Source organism: Phoca vitulina, unplaced genomic scaffold (assembly GCF_004348235.1).
Source record: "Phoca vitulina isolate PV1807 unplaced genomic scaffold, GSC_HSeal_1.0 scaffold4, whole genome shotgun sequence".
Taxonomy (NCBI): domain Eukaryota; kingdom Metazoa; phylum Chordata; class Mammalia; order Carnivora; family Phocidae; genus Phoca; species Phoca vitulina.
The window spans coordinates 25,874,054-25,893,938 of record NW_022589707.1 but is presented as its reverse complement, the minus strand read 5'-3'; the positions used below and the strand labels follow the sequence as shown (position 1 = coordinate 25,893,938).

At 33.2% G+C, this 19,885-nt stretch overlaps 1 protein-coding gene across 1 annotated transcript in view; it reads left to right on the top strand.

Annotated features, from left to right (window-relative positions):
• Window positions 1–19,885, top strand: part of CAPZA2 (capping actin protein of muscle Z-line subunit alpha 2) — a 59,287-nt gene that overhangs the window by 25,651 nt on the left and 13,751 nt on the right. The window contains exons 2-5 of the mRNA XM_032401722.1: window positions 5,625–5,688; window positions 8,321–8,372; window positions 14,018–14,081; window positions 18,226–18,432. Coding sequence (XP_032257613.1) covers window positions 5,625–5,688; window positions 8,321–8,372; window positions 14,018–14,081; window positions 18,226–18,432 — 387 coding nt within the window. The remainder of the gene's footprint in view (window positions 1–5,624; window positions 5,689–8,320; window positions 8,373–14,017; window positions 14,082–18,225; window positions 18,433–19,885) is intronic.

Below are 19,885 nucleotides of genomic sequence, written 5' to 3'. Positions count from 1 at the left end.
AAAAGGAAAGAAATAATAAAATAACTCTTTCCTGAATCTGATTAAGATTCTCTCTCTCCTCTCCCTCTGCCCGCCCGAAAAAGAGAAATAACAGTAAAATAACTCTTTCCTGAATCTGATTCTAGTTTAGAAGGACTTGATTTTGAATAATACATGGAGGAAGATGGTGGGTTATGCAGAAGATTTAGCAGAGGCCAGGAATGTATCTAATAATTCACTGGGCTCTTCCAGAAAAGCTGTAATATTCCAAGGGGTAAATAGAGTATAACTCCATGTATATTAGAAAAACTTCAAGGAAATATGTTTTTGATTATTTTCAGAAATTCATTCTACTCTTGGGACCTCTTGTATGACCGTTTTTCTTTTCTTGGATTTCGAAGTGGGCTAGAATAAATAGTTTTTAAGAGAAAAAAAAAGTCGGCTAGGAAGGATAAATATAGGGGAACACTGAGTCTATAGCAGTGCTTAGAAAATACCCTGATGATTAAATAATTTCTTAGAAGACAATTAAGCATTTACTGTGGCAGATATACTTCCTTTCCTTTAGAACCTGAGAAATCCAAAAATCACAATCTTAGTGCAATTCACAAAGACCGGATTACAATATCCAGGCATAGCTGGTATAATCCAAGTTGTGTTTTGTGTTCACAGACAGCTCCTATGACTTCCTGTCTTTAGTGGTACTTCTTTTGACCCACCATTCACTTTGGGTCTTGTGAGCAATCTGTTAACTGTTTTTGGTTACTGCATACTAAATGTATACATTTAGCAATAACAAGGGCCAGTAAGTCTATAGGAAAAAAACTTAGATCATTTTTGCTTTCTTGGTGAAAACTCAAATAGAACTAAAACTCTAAATGGTATAAGCCTTTTTTTTTTTTTTTTTAAACTACTTAAAATTTTAAAGCTCAACAACTTAGCTAATTGTATCACCACCAAATATGCTATATATATACTGCTTGCTATTAGTACTTTAATTTTGTCAGTTTTATAAGTCATTAGGACTGTTAGAAACAATTACCTTGGGGCGCCTGGGTGGCCTCAGGTCACTGTCCCAGGTTCCTGGGATAGAGCCCTGCGTCAGGCTCGCTTCTCCCTCTCCCTGTACGACTCCCCCCCGCCCCCCCTCATGCTCTCTCTCTAATAAATAAAAACCCAATTACCTCAAAATTCTTAATGTTTTCAAAAGAAATATTGATAAATTCATCAGCAAGTTACCAGTTTTTGTTACCTGTGGTAATGATTAAGACTTTGTTTTAAATGCTAACAACTCCTTACCTCAGTGGGGAGGGGCAGGGGTGTGATGAAGGAAATTAAGTTAAGACATTTACATAATCGTAATAGACTCTAATGTATATTTAGCTTCCATTTCCTACTTTCATAGCCTACTGCTTCCATATCCTACTCCACCCTTGCCTGTTTAAAATTATTTTTTATATTTTGACTGTTGATTTTAATAGTAATTTTAAACATTTAGAAGAAAGTAATTTTGAAAACACATAAAACGTATAGTAGTATTCCGTTATGTAGAAACACCATCTTTTATTTATACATTCACCCATTTATGGACATTTGGGTTGTGGGTTGTTTCCAGTTTTGAGTATTTGTGAATAGATTTTTTTTAAAGATTATTTATTTATTAGAGAGAAGAGAGCACGAGTGGGGGTGGGTTGGGAGGAGCAGAGGGAGAGGAAGATCCAGACTCACCACTGAGTAGGGAGCCTCATCAGCGGGTCTCCATCCCAGGACTCCAGGATCGTGACCTGAGCCAAAGGCAAAGGCAGACGCTTAACCAACTCAGCCACCCAGGTGCCCGATTTTATTTTTTTTATTTTTTATTTTTTTGAGAGAGCATGCAGAGCCCTACATGGGGCTCGATCCCACGACCCTGAGATCATGATCTGAGCCGAAATCAAGAGTTGGACACTCAACTGACTGAGCCACCCAGTTGTCCCAGTGAATAGATTTTTGTGTGGACATAGGTTTGCATTTCTCTGGGGTAGATACCTGGGAGTAAGATTGTTAGGTGGTGCGTGCTTAACTTGATAAGAAATTGCCAAACTGTTTTCTAAACTGGTTGGTACCATTTTGGGTTGCCACAGCCATGTATTAGAGTTCCAGTTCTGCATCCTCAGCAGTGTTTTTTAGCCATTCTGTTAGGTATGTAGTAGTGTTTCATGATTTCAGTATTCATTTCCCTAATGATTTATGATGTTGCACATCCTTTTGTATATTTATGTTGTCTTCTGTATATCCTGTCCACTGAAGTGTCCAAGTGCTTTGCTTACTATTTTCTTACTATTGACTTTTGAGGGTATAGATACAAGTCCTTTGTCAGATATGTGATTTGCTAATATTTTCTCTAATTTGTAGCTTGTCTTTTCATTCTCTTAACAGTGTCTTTAACAGAGCAAAAGGTTTTAATTTCAATGAAGTCCAGTTTTTAATGGATCATGGTTTAATATGTCTAAGAATTTTCTGCCTAATCCTAGGTCATGAAGATTTTCTTGTTTCTTTTTAATTTTTTTAAGTTTCATGTTTTACATTTAGAGCTATGATCCATTTTGATGTAGATTTTTAATAAGGTATGAGGTTTAGTTTGGTGTCCATGTTTTTGCTCATGGATATCTAATTGAATATCATTTGTTGAAAAGATATCCTTTCTCCATTGAATTGCCTTTGCACCTTTATCAAAAATCATTTGGCTATATAATATGAGTATGTTTTTGGACTCTTAGTTCAGATCCAGTGATAAGTCTTGAAATCAGGAAATCAGGTAGCATAATTTTCCGATTTTGTTCTTTTTCAAAATTGTTTTAGCTATTCTCGTTCATTTGTCTTTACTACTTTGCATTTACTATTAAGGATGTAAAATAACATACTTCATTCTCTCATTTCCTAACCAGAATCTATTTTTGATGCCATGTGTATGTGTTTGTGGTTATTTTGGTTAACACAGTGACTTTTTTATCTTGCTTACATTTGGGGAGAGGGGGTCTTAATTAATACATGGCCAGAATAATCCGTGTCCATTACATTCTTTATACATAGAAAAGTAATAACATAGAAAATCTATCAATGTTAGAATCAGCTTGTTGATGTGTATCAGAAAAATTCGGCTTTGATTTTGATTGGGCCTCCCTTGAATCTATAGAATAGTTTGGGAATAATTGTCATCTTCACATTATTGAGTCTTCCATTCTATGAATATAATATATCTCTCCATTTATTTAGCTCTTCTTTGATTTCTTTCATCAATGTTTTGTGTAGTTTTCAGCACACTAGTCCTGTACCTGTTTTGTTAGATTTATACATAAATTATTATTTTTTAGATTCCTTGGGATTTTTCATTGTAAACAATCATGTTGTCTGCAGATAGAAAGTTCTGTTTTATTTATGAAATCTCTTTCTTACTGCAGTAAGACAATATGATGTTGAATAGTAGTGGAGGGAACAAACATTCTTGTCTCATTTCTCATTTTAGGGGGAAAGCATTCAGTCTTTGACCATTAAGGATGATGTTAGCTTGTAGGCTTTATTTTTTTTGCAGATACCTTTTATCAGATTAAGGACATTTTCTTCTTAATTTGCTGAGTTTTTTGTCATGATTGGTTGTTAAATGTTATCAAAAGTTTTTCTGCATCTATTGAAATGATCTATGGTTTTTCATCTTTAATAGGTTGATATTGTGAATTGCTGTCATTGGTTTGCAGTATTGAAACAGCTGTACATTTCCAGGATAAACTATGCTTGGTCATGATGTGTTATCCTTTCTATATAGTCCTAGATTCAATTTTCTGTTATTTTATTGAGGATTAAGTCTTTGCTATAGGACAACACTGTTGTTTTAAAATGAATTGGACAGTGTTCTCCTCAGTTTTCTGGAATAATTTGTGTAGAATTGGTATTATTTCTTCCTTAAATGTTTGGTGTAAGAAAACCTGAAATTTTATTTGTTGGAAGGCTTTTAACAACAAATTCGGTTTATTTAATAGATCTAGGAATATGCAGGTTATTTCTTCTTGAGTGAACTTTAGTTTTCGTGTCTTTCAAGGAATTTTCTATTTCTTTTAATTGTTGCTATTGACATTTTAAACACCAAATAAAGTTTATATCCAGACAGTTGTTTGGTGGCTACACATTCATCCTTTGGTGGGAGGATTGTACCCATTCTACCAAAAAATCTGAGAAGCAGCATAGTATAGTGAGTAAAAGTGTGGATTCAGAAATCAGACCGAGTTACTTAACTTCTTCTGCTTCAGTTACCTCATCAAAAAAATGCAGATATAATAGGAACTACCTCATAAGGTTGTTGTGAAGAACAAATGAAATAATTCATGTAGAGTGCTTAGTAAGTACTAATTTAAATAATCCCATTAAAAAAAATCATTTTCATCATTGTTATCTCTCAGTGGTATCCCGTAACAGTATAGATTTTACTTCGAACTTTTTAGTGTTCCAGCTACAAAGTCTTTTCTTTTTTGTTTTAAATTGACATTTTCTACCTTTTTAAGGCCTTGTCACATATGTGGCCTCTAACTAGGAACATCTTCTTTCTAGCCATAGATAACCTCTTTTTCATCTGTCTCCTCTGAAGATCATATGTGTACTTAGATGCGTGCACCTATACACATCTATACACAAACATGTATTACTGTTTCCTTTTCTTTCTGTTATTTTTAGTTTCCACATCAGAATAATGACAGTGCTAATAAAGTGGGAAATATGAAAATAATTGTTTTTGCCAAGGGTAGTCCCTTGGCAATATTGAATTCAGTAAATACATGAATGTGCATTAAAAAAATCACCTGGATATCTTGTCTAAATAGTGTTTCCTGGGCCTCATTTCCAGAGTCTCATCCAGTCAGGGTGGGGCCCACGACTGAGTTTCTGACAAGATTGCTTGTGCTGCTGCTTGTTGGGGGAATACCCTTTTGGGGAAGTCTGCCACAACTTAGTTAGAAGTTTATTGGAAAACTGTTATAAATAGTCAGGACTTCTTCATTAAACTAGAGTATTGGGCATGCCATTTAAGCTCTCTTATTTTCATTAGTGATTGATCTCTTTATCAGACACGGCCTTTATTCTCTTAAAATATGCCTGTCAGTATGCTTGTTGATATTTTCTCTCTCATGTATCTTTGAACTAAAATTTCCTAAGGTCCACTCAGGTCTCATGTTAAAAACATTTTGAATTTAGACCTTTCTTCCCCTTCTTTTATACATTTTTCACTAATTTGTGATTTTAAAGAAACATATATCTATTTTCTTTATTATACCTAAATACATCTTATTTCTTCACACATACAGATTTTCTTGATTGATACTTTTTTCCATTTTAGTTTAAAAGAAGAATTTATAAGAAAATGTTTATATGTAGGTCGCTTTGAATCCTTAAATGTGTTAAATATGAATTTTATCTGCATTCAGCCTATACATTGTGATTATAATAAATGATTGAAACGGTAATAAACTTAAGGTGTTTGAAGAAGTGTCACTGTTTTTGAAAAAAATCTTTAAGCCATTTTCAGTAGAACTTTGAAGTAGTATAATTTTGAATGTATTTTTGGTTATTTTAGGAGACGCCTATGCTGTGGAACATTTATATCTTCATTTCTATTTTAGGTGCGTATAGCAGCAAAATTCATTATTCATGCCCCTCCTGGAGAATTTAATGAGGTGTTTAATGGTGAGTGTTTAATTCATAGCACTAAGGCTTCATATATCAAGCATCCTTTTTTTAAAAGAATAAATTATATAACCAAAAGAACTAAGCCAGGGGGAGGGGGGAGTATGTAGAAAAATGTGTACTTTCTGAATTATAATGAAAATTTTTGTCACTATGGATTTCATAATGGCTAGAATATATTTATGATATATATGATAATCATGTTTTAGTAAGTTAACCACCTTAAAAGAGTATTAAAAGACAGAATTTTAATTTTAGCTCTTTTTTGGAATTGTGAAATGCATTTTTATATTCCTTTTAAAGAAAAACCTAGAATAATATGAACAACCAAAAAAGGGGGGGGGCATTGTTTCACCATGTTCAGAAGATGAGACCACATGTAAAAACTAAAATTCTTACAAATTAGTTCACAGTATACCTTTCTTTAAACCTCAGGGGCAAACATTTTTATAATTATCTACCATAGATTAGAAATTTAAACTTTTATACAGTCTCCTGGTTTCTATAAAAACTAACAATAGCTCCTCTTTAACAGTGAGAATGACGTGGTTGAAACAGTCACCAAGAAAATGGCCTGTAGTGATCTTTTTACAAAACTTTTCTTAAGCAGTTTTAAGAATAAATTACCATAGGTACTGTAAATGTGTTATTTCTACTTATATATATTTGGCCTTCACTGTCTAAAATTAAAACTAATTTACACAGGACTCTTCAATTTTATTTTTAAAACATTCTGTTCCAGAGTAAACTATTTAAACATGTTTTGAAAGAAGTTTAATCTCTCATTTTCATTCATAGTAGAAGATATAATGGAATCTCACCTCAAAAAAGATCAGGTTTAAAGTCAAAAAATGAAGTAAAAATTTTGTAAAGTTAAAATTACCCTTGAAAACGCCTTAAATCACCCACAAACTACAATACATGATTTATTGCATACAGTTACATATGATAATTTTTATGCATAGAGAAAGAATGGGGTCTACACTGTATTCTGCCTTTTAAGATAATTGTAAAGTCTAAAGTAGTGAATTGGGAAGTTGGGAGAGAATTCACAAATATTTCTGCTTCCTGTATGGTTAACTTCAGCCTCTTTGTTCCTTAGGTTCAAAAGTTGGCATGTAATTTGAATTGATAATGGTGAAACTGCAGTAAAGTCAGTGGCCCCCAAACTCTTGTGTAATTTATAGAACCAAGAATAAGTCATAATTCTAGACGTTTTTCACTGAATGTCCTTACCTTGAATTAAATGCCCTACAAATTTGTTAATCAGAAAGACCCTAAAAGAATGTATGAGTCCTAGAAATTGCTTTTCTAAGTCTCACTGGAAATTGATGTCGGTAAGTTCTGCGTTTGAATGAAATACTTCTAACATCTCTCAGTTTAGAGAGATATAAAAGATATATAACATTACATAAATATGATAATACTATGCATACTGGGTTTTCCCCTTCCTGTTTATCATGTTATGGATGTATTTCATGTTGATAAATACATATCTACATTTTTTTCACATCTACATTGTTTTTAATGGCTGCTCAATTTTACACTGTTTATAAGAACTGTATATAGTCTGTTTATATTGTATTTAACCAGTTCTTAATGGAAGATGCTTAGGTTATTTGTGTTATTTTCATTTAATGAAAAGATTAGGATACTTGTAGTATGTACTTTATGATAGCAACTGTATTAAATAGCCAAGTGTGTAGGAAAAATAAAGAAAATAGACCAAGATTAGAATAGAATTTTGTTTGGTGAAATTACGTGATTTTTTTTTCCTTATTGTTTCACAGAATGCTTAGATTTTCCAACAAAAGTATTTTTTTAAGTTATGTTTTAATGATGAGTAGGCAGATGTCTACATATTGGGTCTAAAATTAGAACAGAATTAAGAATCAATAACCAAAGTGAGATTGCTAAATCAAATAAAGCATTTATCCATATTGAATTAAATGCATTCATCTGTTGTTTGAACATGAGCTGAGGACAGAAATGTCTACATCTGTGCTCTGTTCACAAGTGGTTTCTTGCTTAATCCCTTTTTGTATGAAGCAAATTCGTTTGAAACTCATGTTAGTGTTGTCAAACTAGGAGGCAGACATCTTTTGCAGCTCTCATCAGACGATCTTTTTGATGGAGCTTGTCTCCATTTTAGTTCCTTGGAAATACAGTCTGCCTACATTGGCTATTAATTAATAAGGTATAAAATAACATGTACAGGTTTCCCCTGCTATCCGAAAATAGAGCATTCTTTTTCTTTCTTAAGTTGAAATGGCATAAAGTGGAGAAATAAGTACCATTTGGTAAAAGTGAAAAATCTCCTTGGATTCCATTCAGTTAGCAAAAACAGGTAAAAGCCAAGTAGCATAAAGTCAAGTTTCAGATAGCTGGGGAAATTTATATTTCTATTTAATTCCCTCTTCTGTTCCTAACCAATATCTTTTAGAAAATAATACCATGGGGTGTTTTTGTGGTTATTTTTGTCATCAGAGTAAAATTTTGATCTTGCTTACATGTTAGGGGGTGGGGAAGAGTGGGGAATGTTAATACATGACCAAAGTAATCTGCATTCGCTACGTAGAAATTTCAAACATATAAAAATAATAATAGAGAAAACATAATACTTGTTTTGCAGATGTTCGGTTACTGCTTAATAATGATAATCTTCTCAGGGAAGGAGCAGCTCAGTAAGTATTATATATTATGTTAACATAGCTAGTGATATGATGAGAAAAAATGTTTTAAAGGTGGTTTTTAAGCACTAATCTCTGAAATAGATATTTGCACATCAAGTTTAAATATATATATGTTACATGTATGTACTTAGCTAGAAGAGAAATATTTTTGATGACGTTTAAATATATATATGTATTATATGTCTGTACCTAGCTAAAAGAGAAATTTTTGATCACAGAGGGACATAGGGACACAATTATGACATGAAATTCTCTATTCATTGAGTATTTGGCTTATATACTCAGTACTACATTTTGGCATTTGCAAGGTTGGATAAAATTATTTGGAAATTTTGATTTTTGAAATTGTGATTGCTTTTTTATGCAGGTTTTACTTTTTGTTAAGTGTTTGACCCTAATAGATTTTCGAGGATTAGGAGTTTTATTCTTTCATAAATACCTAATATAGTACCTGATTCAAATAACTAGCAGTTCTAAATCCTAGTATATCATCTTTGGACCAGTGACTGTAATCATGACTTGCTACAACTGTCTTAGGATTTCAGAGAAGTAATTGATTTTCTTCTTCTCTATTCCCACCTCCAAAAGTAAGGTGGAGACTCATACAGTAGGCTAACCAATTCCATTACTCATTGGAAAATGACAAAATTAAACAGATTTTTAGGTGCCTTGCAAAGAGTGTTTATTATCCATCCAGACACCTTTTCTCACACTAATATTGTACCCGATATGTGAAATCCTGAACAATGGGGGAAATTTCATCTTACTCTTTTTGTAATGTTTCAAGGCTTTATCAGATCTGTCCTTTACAGTTAACCCTAATGAAGGTAGAGGTTCAACAGACTTTTAGGCATATCTGATTTTGCTTCTGATTTAAATTCCTGTTATTTTTTAGTAGCAACTGTTAATTATTTGTTTTTAATCCCAGTATAATTAACATATAGTGTTATATTAGTTTCAGTTGTACAATATAGTGATTCAGCAATTCTGTACATTAGTCAGTACTCATCACAATAAGTGTATTCTTGGGGCGCCTGGGTGGCTCAGTCGTTAAGCGTCTGCCTTCGGCTCAGGTCATTATCCTGGGGTCCTGGGATCTAGCCCCGCATCGGGCTCCCTGCTCTGCATGAAGCCTGCTTCTCCCTCTTCTATTCCCCCTGCTTGTGTTCCTTCTCTCGCTGTCTCTCTCTCTCTCAAATAAATAAATAAAATCTTAAAAAAAAAAAAAAATAAGTGTATTCTTAATCCTCTTCACCTCATTCACCCTATTTATTACTTTTATTGTGAGAAAATGTACATAATATAAAATTTACCATTTTAATTATTTTTAAGCATACAGGTCTTTGGCATTAAGTGCATTCACATTGTGTAACCATCACCACTATCCATCTCCAGAACTTTTTTTTTTCCCAAACTAAAACTCCATACACTTTAAACAATAATTTCTCATTCTTCTCTCCCCTCTGCCTCTGTCGACTACCATTCTATTTTCTGTCTCTATGAATTTGACTTCACTAGGTGTCTCATAGAAGTGGAATCATACATAATTTGTCATTTTGTGGCTGGTTTATTCTACTAAGCATAATGTCTTCAGGGTGATCCATGTTGTAGTACATGTCAGAATTTCTTTTTTAATACTGAGTATTTATATACCACAGTTTACTTATTCATCTGTCAGTGGACATATGGGTTGCTTCCACTCCTGTTGATTATTAAAGTGCTTTATAGAAATCAATTTACTCTATATTTTTGACTTTAATGATTAGCTTCTGAGTGAATGGCTACTTATTCCTAAGTTCTTTAAACCTTATTTAAATTATTTGTGTATTCAAGTAAAATTAATTTTCTTTATAATAGCATATGGCATGTTGACAAAAATCTTATGGAAGTAAAGAAGATGTACAGCATTTACAACTTGTAACAACAGTACTTTCAAAGTACTTTTCCTCTCAGTTCTCTGTGGTAAATAAATGTGTGGGTTGTTTCAGATAGGTGCAAGAATTAGTGGGGTTTTTTTTTGTTGTTATCAGTTAAGAAAATAAGAAACTTGATTTATTGAAAGAACAAGAGTTTTTCCTCAGCAGAATAAAGTTTAATGAAGGTCAAAGAAATATTCATAATTACATAAGTGGTATGAAATAGCCATACATTTGACTCAAACGTGATTAAAGTATTGAAATTTTATTTGTCCAAAGAAGTAGTTATCTGATGATGGTTTTTACATTTAAATTAAATAAATTGGATTTGTTCTATAAAGAAATTAGAATGTGATCTACATTTCTCTTTTATTATGAAACATGGGGACAGTTGTGGTCCACATTTCAAGAGATATATACATTGAAATGCTCAATACTATGATATTCTAAGGAAACGAGTCTGAAGAAATCAGTAACTAATGATAAAATAAGATGCTTATTGTATGATACTAAGAAAAAAACATCAAAACCTCAAGTAGAAAGTTCAGATTGTCTTGCATGTAGTTATACTATCAGTAAGTGATTGCTAACTAGATGAACACTTAGAGAAAATACTGTTTCTTTTTGTTGACTTCAGTAGTAGTCTTCATTCCAAATTTCTCAAAACTATTCATTTGAATTCATTTTGTAAACATTTGAGGGTATCTGTGAAATAAGAAATATACCTTAAATCATTGATTGACTTTAGAACTATGTAACTCTGGTTCACAGTGTCCTCTCCATGAAATAATTTTCAAGCAAAAATAGTATTATCCTCATTGTTCACTAGACTTGGTTCTGAATTACTTTTAAAATAATCTTCAAACCCGGTTCGACCTCCAAAGAAGATTCATCACCTATCATCGAGGCTGTCCAAAACTATGTAACGAAGCTTGCAAAGCATTGTAAAAAAACATTTAGAATGTGTCCTAGTGGCAGTTTCACCAAAGGAAGTGCATAGCTGTAGTCGCATTTCTTCTTCAGTTGTGATCTTTGATACTGAATTTCTTTTGTACAAGTACTTCTCTTTCTTACATATATGTACTCCTTTCTTCCTTTCTTTCCCCTTTTCCCTTTGCTTTAAGTCTTTTAGTCTTATTTTTCCCCTCTTTTTATCTTTCTGTAAGGGGAAAAACATGGCTATTATTCATAAGAGTGGTTTTAATGGGATATTTTTCCTAAGGGCACAAATTCAGTATGTTTCATAGTATGTAAAAGTAGACATACTGAAACGTCAGTACTGTCAAGTCTAACTTTTAAATACCCAGAAAGAGCCTTTTATTCAACTGAACATATGAATGCCAGACTTCACTATGATGATGACATAAATTATTAGCCTCTTAGGGATTTTCTAATGGGAAGTCAGATATGTTTAGTATTGGGCCAAATTAAATAAAATATCATAATAGAGGCATATCAAAGGCCTTTGGAGCCCAAAGGGAGAAATTTTAAATTTCTCTTTAGAAGTGGTTTTGAGCTGAATTTAAATGATGAACAGGGTTTGAATAGTAAATAGGGAAATAATGTGGCTAAACTGAAGGAGACACCTGGTGAAAAGTATAGTATGTGACTGGTGCATGACTAATAGTAATGGGTATAAAAATCTAAATATAGGAACAGGTATTTAGAAATGGATGATTTTGCTATAGAACTCTTAAGAGGGCAGAGAAGTCACTGTTCTCACTGTGTCTGGGTGGAGGAGTGGGTGAGTAGATGATGAGTAGGTAGATGGAGTAAGTTTCTGAACTGGCAGGGACTTCGGAAGTCAGCTAGTCCAAACCCGTCTTTTTATAGATAAGGTAAGTGGGCCCCATGCTAGCTAATAACGGGGTTTGGACAGAACCTAGGTATTCTATATTCTGACTCCTAGGTTAGTATCTTTACCACTATACCGTGTAACTGTCACCTATTTAACTTGCTTTGAGCGTTTAAGATAAAATTTTACCTATTTTCATACTCAGTTGTCTCCTTTTCAGATTTCCTATTCTTCGCTCACTCCCAAGTAGATAGATGGATCAGGTTTGATATTCTGGGCAGTAAAAGGCCTAGGACCAAGTTACTATCTACATTTATTATTTACATATGTCTTTCACTGGAAAATGAATCCTACTTTTTTTTTTTTTTTTTAAGATTTTATTTATTAATTTGAGAGAATGAGACAGAGCTGAGAGAGCACAAATGGTGGGGAGGGGTGGTAGAGGGAGAAACAGATTCCCTGCTGAGTAGGGAGCCCGATGTTGAGCTTGATCCCAGGACCCTGAGATCATGACCTGAGCCGAAGGCAGACGCTTAACTGACTGAGCCACCCAGGCGCCCTGAACCCTACTTTCTAAGTGATCTAGAATACTTTTTTTTTTTTTTTTTATAAATCTCAAAGTAGTGTTGAAATAAATTCACTTAAGGGTTGATAACTGCCTGGCTATGTTGAGGCTATACCTAGAAAAATTATAATTTTAATGAATTAAGGAAATCAGAAGTGAATAGCTACTGCCCTCTCCCTTATCATGCATTTCTATGTTTACCCCCATCTTTTTTGAACATGCAGTGTCAGGAATTTGACAGGTAGTAATTTAATTCTCTTTTGCTATTTTTACATTTACTAGTCTGCTGTTAATTTATCGGTGATGGCTTTGCTCAACCAAACATTCCTTTCTAGAGGAGACTCAAGTAGCTAATAACCTGAAAATTCAGTGGATGTCTTGCCATCTAGAAAACCTTCCAAGTAGATAGATTAGGTTGACAGATGTATTTTTAAATTTTAAAATACTCAATATCTTTCTGTTAAGTGTGGAAAAAAACCTCAGGTTATAGATTTAATAAAATATAATATGGTCCTTACATATTTTTCAGGTAATTTTTTGTACTATGAGAATCTTTCCTATAAATGTATTACATAATTATGTAGTATTACTTAACTCATATGAGAGTAGAGAGGCTTTATTCTTGAATCCATCTTGTCACCATTTCTTAGTTTAGACTCTAGTTCTAATATGGACATTTGCCTAATAACAACCTAACTGCCTTTTTTTTTTCCCCCTTGGCTCTAGTTGCTCCACTGTCCAATTGTCATACACACTGCTGCCAAATTAATCTTCTTTAGAGGTAGTTAGGTTCTTTCTCAGAAAGCTTCAGTGATTCTGCTCTGCCTCCCAAATGAAGTAATTATTCTATCAATCAGGGCCTTTCATTTTAATTCAGTGAATATAATTGAACACATGCTGTGTGTCAGGCATTGAGCTTGATGCTTTCTGTGATGTGGACCTAACTCATCTTCCCATGTGTTTTGTTTATCCTGGTCCCCTAATTGAAAGACTCCCTTCTTCCCATCCCCCCAGTTTCTGCCGGAGCGCCTGCTCATTATTTCAGGGCCATTTCTCAGTGGCAGATTTCTAAAGAAATCACCCCTAAAGCTCTTCTTATTTTTTAAAATGTGTAGTCTCCTTGATGCTTTCTTTATTGGTCATTGTTTTACAGTACTTTCTACTTCATGTTATGGTTATATTTATCTACTATCTCTCCTATCCAACTGTAAGTCCTTTGATCATAGTCTGATTACTCCTTACATCTCTCATAGCACCTACTCTTTTTCCTGGTGTGTTGTGTACTCAGTATACACTTGAGTAATTAGATAGGTATCTTACAGATGGCTAACCTTTAATAACGGGCCTTTTTCTTTTTTAGTGCATTTGCACAGTATAACTTGGACCAGTTTACTCCAGTAAAAATTGAAGGTTATGACGATCAGGTATGTTGCATATGAACACGGGATCTGACTTTTCTTTGTTTCATTTATAATAGTTAATATATTCAGCAAGAACTTTGAAGTGGTATGTTTAAAGATACAGTGTTCATTTTAATCATGGCCTCTTATGGGCAAAATAATTGAAAATTTGGTTTTTTTTGTTGAGACCAATAATACTACTAGCAGAAAGTCCCTTTTAGAAGTATTCAAATGTAATTCTTTTAAGATTTTAGAAAATAATTGCTTTAAATCTACTTTCTTGTTTTTTATAGGAAAAAAAATCAATCCTATATTAATCCAAAATCTAGAATATATATTAGTAAGATTTATATCATATTTTGGTTGCTCTGGAATTCTACAGTTCTTCATGTGAGTAACTTAGCATTTAGTAATTATTAAATCTTTTCTTTCCAAAGTGAAAGTTAGAATTGCTAAGAAAAGCCACCAAAGGTCACTAATTTTGGTGTTTTTTTGGGGGGTTTTTGGGGTTTTTTGGTGTTTAGAGTTATTAATAATCGAACAGTGATTATATTCGTATTGTGCTTGTGTGAAGCACAACTTAATACAAAACAGTATGAAGAAGGAACTGGTAGGTGGAAGATGAGAGAGTTGTAACAATTAATTCTTAGTGGCTAGTTATCTCAAAGCTTGCATTTGGCATTATTCATTATGTAATATGTAGTCTTGTATTTACAGGGGGAAAAGAGAGCCTAGACAGAAGATGACTTGTAACTGCAGAGAAAACAAGCTTATATATATATGTATATATATATATATATATAGACGTGCGTGTGTGTATGTATACACACATATATATGAACCTATATAGTGTTTCATTTTATGAATCTCCTATATTTATTTTCTTGGGAGATTTTTTGGGTGGTTTTTTTTTGGGGGGGGTCTTTCTTTTTCTTTAACTGTAAACAAAGCTGTATTGTAAATCTTTGTACCTCTGGGCACATTGACCATTATTTTCTTCAAATACATCCCTAAAAGAATATTTGTCAGCTCCCAAACTCATTTATGAACCTAGCATAATATTAATACTTAAACCTGATAAAGATAAAACAAAAAATCAAACTAATCTCACATATGACTATAGATTTAAAAACTTTATTTTTTTTTTAAACTTTAGATAGATATTAACAAATAGCATCCTGGAATATATCAAAAGAACGACAAATCAAGACTAAATAGAATCTGTTACAAGAATGCATGAGTGATTTCATGTAAGGCAATATACTGGTCTTATCTATTAATCAGCAAATCAAAGAGAAAAACTTTATGATGCATCAATAGACAGTGAAAGGGAATTGAAAAATCCAGCAGCTAGTCCTTATTACAAAAACCCTGAGTAATCTAGGGATAGAAGAAGACCTCTTAAGTATAGTAGATTGTTTAACAAAAATCACAGTAAATATCATAGACTACAAACACTAAAATAATTGTAGTTAAAATAGAAATTTGCCAGGTTTGTCTGCTTATTACTATCTAACCTAATGGAGGTATAGCAAATAAGACAAGAGAATGAGAACTTTTAAAGCTTTATAAAAAGGGCGCCTGGGTGGCTCAGTTGGTTAAGCGACTGCCTTCGGCTCAGGTCATGATCCTGGATTCCCAGGATCGAGTCCCGCATCGGGCTCCCTGCTCTGCAGGGAGTCTGCTCCTCCCTCTGACCCTCCCCCCTCTCATGTGCTCTCTCTCTCATTGTCTCTCTCTCAAATAAATAAATAAAATCTTTAAAAAAAAATAAAATAAAGCTTTATAAAAGTAAATAAAACTCTTAGGTTACATGATTTATATAATCAGCTTCCCAAATAAAAGAAACTACTAGGCTTAAAACAATTTTGTGAGATGGCTGAATTTAAGGTAAGTATACAAAACTCATTAGCTGTCCTCTATTGCACCAAATAAGTACTTTATACTAGAAATGGTTGGAGGGGGAGGAATTCCATTTTATTTGGTAAAACTATGCGTTAACCTAGGAATAACCTTAACAAGAAAGGCAAAGGATTGTGAAGACAATGGTGGTTGTCTTCTTAAAACACAAAACAGGATATGAACAATGGAAAGGCAACACCACATTCCATTTTGAAAATAGAAAGTTAAATTATTTACAAACTAAAATACAAATTTATTGCAATTTGATTTGAATCCTAATAGTTTTCTTAATTGGTCAAATGTTCATGAAGTTTATGCAAAAAAATACATGCTTGGAAAAAAAAATGTAAGAACAGTAAGAATGGGTAAAAGAGAATTCCTTTACTGGTTAGCAGAGGAGGCTTTACAACCAGTGTGAAGTCAAATCAGGATGGTTTTGTATAAAGTAGACAGAGATCAGTACAGCAGCATACAGAACCAGAATTCAGTCCCAAAATGTATGAAAATTTTTATGTGTGACAAGATTATAATTTAGATAGGCATAATAAAAGATTGGCACAACTGGTTTCTGTTAAGAAGGTTAATTTGAACCTCTGTCTCATACAACATAGAAATTAATTTCAGGTGGATTAAAAATGTGTAAATTTTAAAAGAGTCTATATGTACAATACTAGGGCAGGGAGACCGTCTTAAACAAGTCTGGAAACCCAGAAACTATAGAAGAAAAGATGGACATTTTGCTACATAATTATTATTTTAACCATAAGATGAAACATACCTTAAGCAAAGGACTCTTATAAATTAATAAGAAAATAACAACAAAAAAACACAAATGAAAAATATTAAAGAATATTTGCTCACAGAAAAACAAATGGCCCACACACAAAAAGATGTTTAAATCTGTCAGTAGTCAGAGAAATGTAATTAAAGTAATGAGATATTTTATACACATCAGACTGAAAAAAGAATCGTATCCCTGTTGATGGGTGTAATGTGAGAGGAATATATCTTATATACTGTTCATAAAAATGTGGATTGTCACAGCCATTTTTTTGGAAATGTATTAAAAATTAAAAACATACAGATCCTTTACCTCCTGTCCCCACTGCTGGGAATATATTTGAGAGAAATGGAAGCATCTAATGGAAATGAAAACATTAGCATGTTAAAATAATATGTACAAAAGTACTTATTTTAACATTTTTATATGTACTCATTCCTCCCCCCAAAAAGAAAACAGCCTGGAAATAAAAGAGATGGTCCGTCAATAGAGGAATGGCAGAATAAATTAGGTTATATCCACATTATGGGATATTACGCAGCCATTAAAAAGAATGGTGAGAGGTTTACCAGTTGACTTTGAAGGATTTCTGTAAGGTGTTTATATTGAAAAAAGCCAGATGCAGAAAAATATGTGTACGTGTGCATTTTCATTCCATTCTGGTAAAGCAGTGACCAAAAAAAATCCTGTATGTGTGTATATGTATACATAGATGTGTTTTTATTTATCTATGTGGGATTGTATGGCTGAAGAAAATTGAGAAGGATATATCCTGTGTGTACATGATTTATATCAGAGGGTGGGGGAGGTTCTGACATAGGTAAGGAGTCAAAGATTGGAGAGTTGCAAGGGAAGAACAAGAGGGGAAATTTTGAAATAAAGCACAGAATGCCAAATTTATGCATGTACAACTTAAATGTATATAAAAGAATAAATTACATGTTTAAAAATTTGAAAGTCAGTTGAAAACAACTGTCAGTGAATAGATTATAAAAACAAGCAGACCCTTCACAGTAGATGAGATTGTGGGCCCAGGAACAATATAGGACACACTGAAGAGTATTCTCTCTGGGTAAAAGCTATTCTTGTAAAAGCTATTCTTGTAACCATTCTCATTGAAGGTTATTACCAGTTCCTTAGTTTCGAGAACTGGAAACTGATAATGGAAATAGTAAACTGTTTATAGCTGTAAAAAAACAAAAACAGAAACAAAAACTCCAGCAATATATTAGAAGATGCATTCTTTTCACCAGGTAGCCAGAAGTTATATTGGGAGAAAATCAGATCCACTAACCTTAGCTGAACGAGAATAGCCTCATTTGAATTATTATAGTTGTGCCAAATAGTTAAACCAATTGCTTGAAGTAGAATTATTTTACAGTGTTAAGGACAAAACTTAAGTGAATGTATATTCATATATATCAGTACTTAAATGCTATTTTAAATACTTTTTTTTTTTTTCCAAAATTCATTGCACCATTGAAGGTATTGATAACAGAACATGGCGACTTGGGAAATGGAAAGTTTTTGGATCCCAAAAACAGAATCTGTTTCAAATTTGATCACTTAAGAAAGGAAGCAACTGATCCAAGACCATATGAAGCAGAAAATGCAGTCGAATCATGGAGAACTTCAGTAGAAACTGCTCTCCGAGCTTATGTAAAAGAACATTATCCAAATGGGGTCTGCACTGTAAGTAATCAATATGCATATTTTTCTTTTGTCATATGTAAATATGACAGTGTTTTTATGATCTCCTGAAATCTGTAACTTACAGAACTGGCATTTTATAACTTGCCATTGTTTTTTTTCTTGAAGTAAATATTTCTAAGAATGTTTTTTCGATGGGGCGCCTGGGTGGCTCAGTTGTTAAGTGTCTGCCTTCCCCTCAAGTCATGATCCCAGGGTCCTGGGATCGAGCCCCGCATCGGGCTCCCTGCTCAGCGGGGGGCCTGCTTCTCCTTCTCCCATTCCCCCTGCTTGTGTTCCCTCTCTTGCTATGTCTCTCTCTGTCAAATAAATAAAATCTTAAAAAAAAAAAAAGAATGTTCAAGAAACTCTAAATAATAAATATATTATGATTGCCCAAAATGGAAAAATGGTTGTACCTTGAATTAAATCCAAGTAGGAATTGTCCATACATTGATTAGAGCATGATGCTATAGGATTCTTTAATCTCATGTTAATAACTCATCTCAGTAAGTTTAGATCAAACTTCTTTCAAGATCTTAGAACAAATTAAATTATTTGGAAGTGGAATCATGTCCTTCCTGTTTTATAATCAAGTCTCTTTTTTAATGTGGTTCTTTCATAGTTTTAACCTGTTTTTTATATTTTCAGTATGAAATATGGTAGAAATTAGGAGTCCTTTTTTTTTTTTTCTTTTTCTTTTTTTTTCCGTAAGATTGTTTATACCCAGGTAGGCTTTTCAGGTGCCCCCCCCACCCCGCCCCCAGTTTGTTTGTGTTTCTATGATCTTCTCCATAGCCAGGGAGATCTTTTGAAATACAGATCAGATAATGAAAATCCCATGCTGGAAATCATTCAAAGATTTTCTATTATACTTAGAATAGAGTCCAGGCTTCTGAACATGGCTTTCACAACCTTCTGGACCTGGCCTCTACCTACCTCTGGAACCTAAGGTTACCATATATCCTGTTTTAGGGCGCCTGGGTGGCTCAGTTGGTTAACCATATATCCTGTTTTATACTTGCTGTCCCAACATAATTATTAATATTACCAGTAGCATCCCATTTCACTCTCAGAAGTTTTCTGGTTAGGACAGAAATTCATATGATCCCCTTAAGTATCTAGCTCTCAGTAATTACTTCAGGAAAAATTACAGCATAACCTAAAATACTTCACAAATTCCTTGAATTATAACCTTGTTGATTAGGATTATTTTGGAAGAATAACTCAAGAATAGATAGTTAGGTTATGTTCGAGAGTCCTTATTTGCTCCTGGAGGATTGAAAGGTACAAATTATCCATGACTTTTAAAGCAATAAACAAGAGGTGAAATAACATCATCATACCATCACAGGCATTCTCTTAATGACCTTTCTTGGTTAAAAGTAAGTTAGTTTTCTCACCTCTGTACTAATACTTTGTAAAATGAAGAAATGACAATCTCTAAGATTGTGCA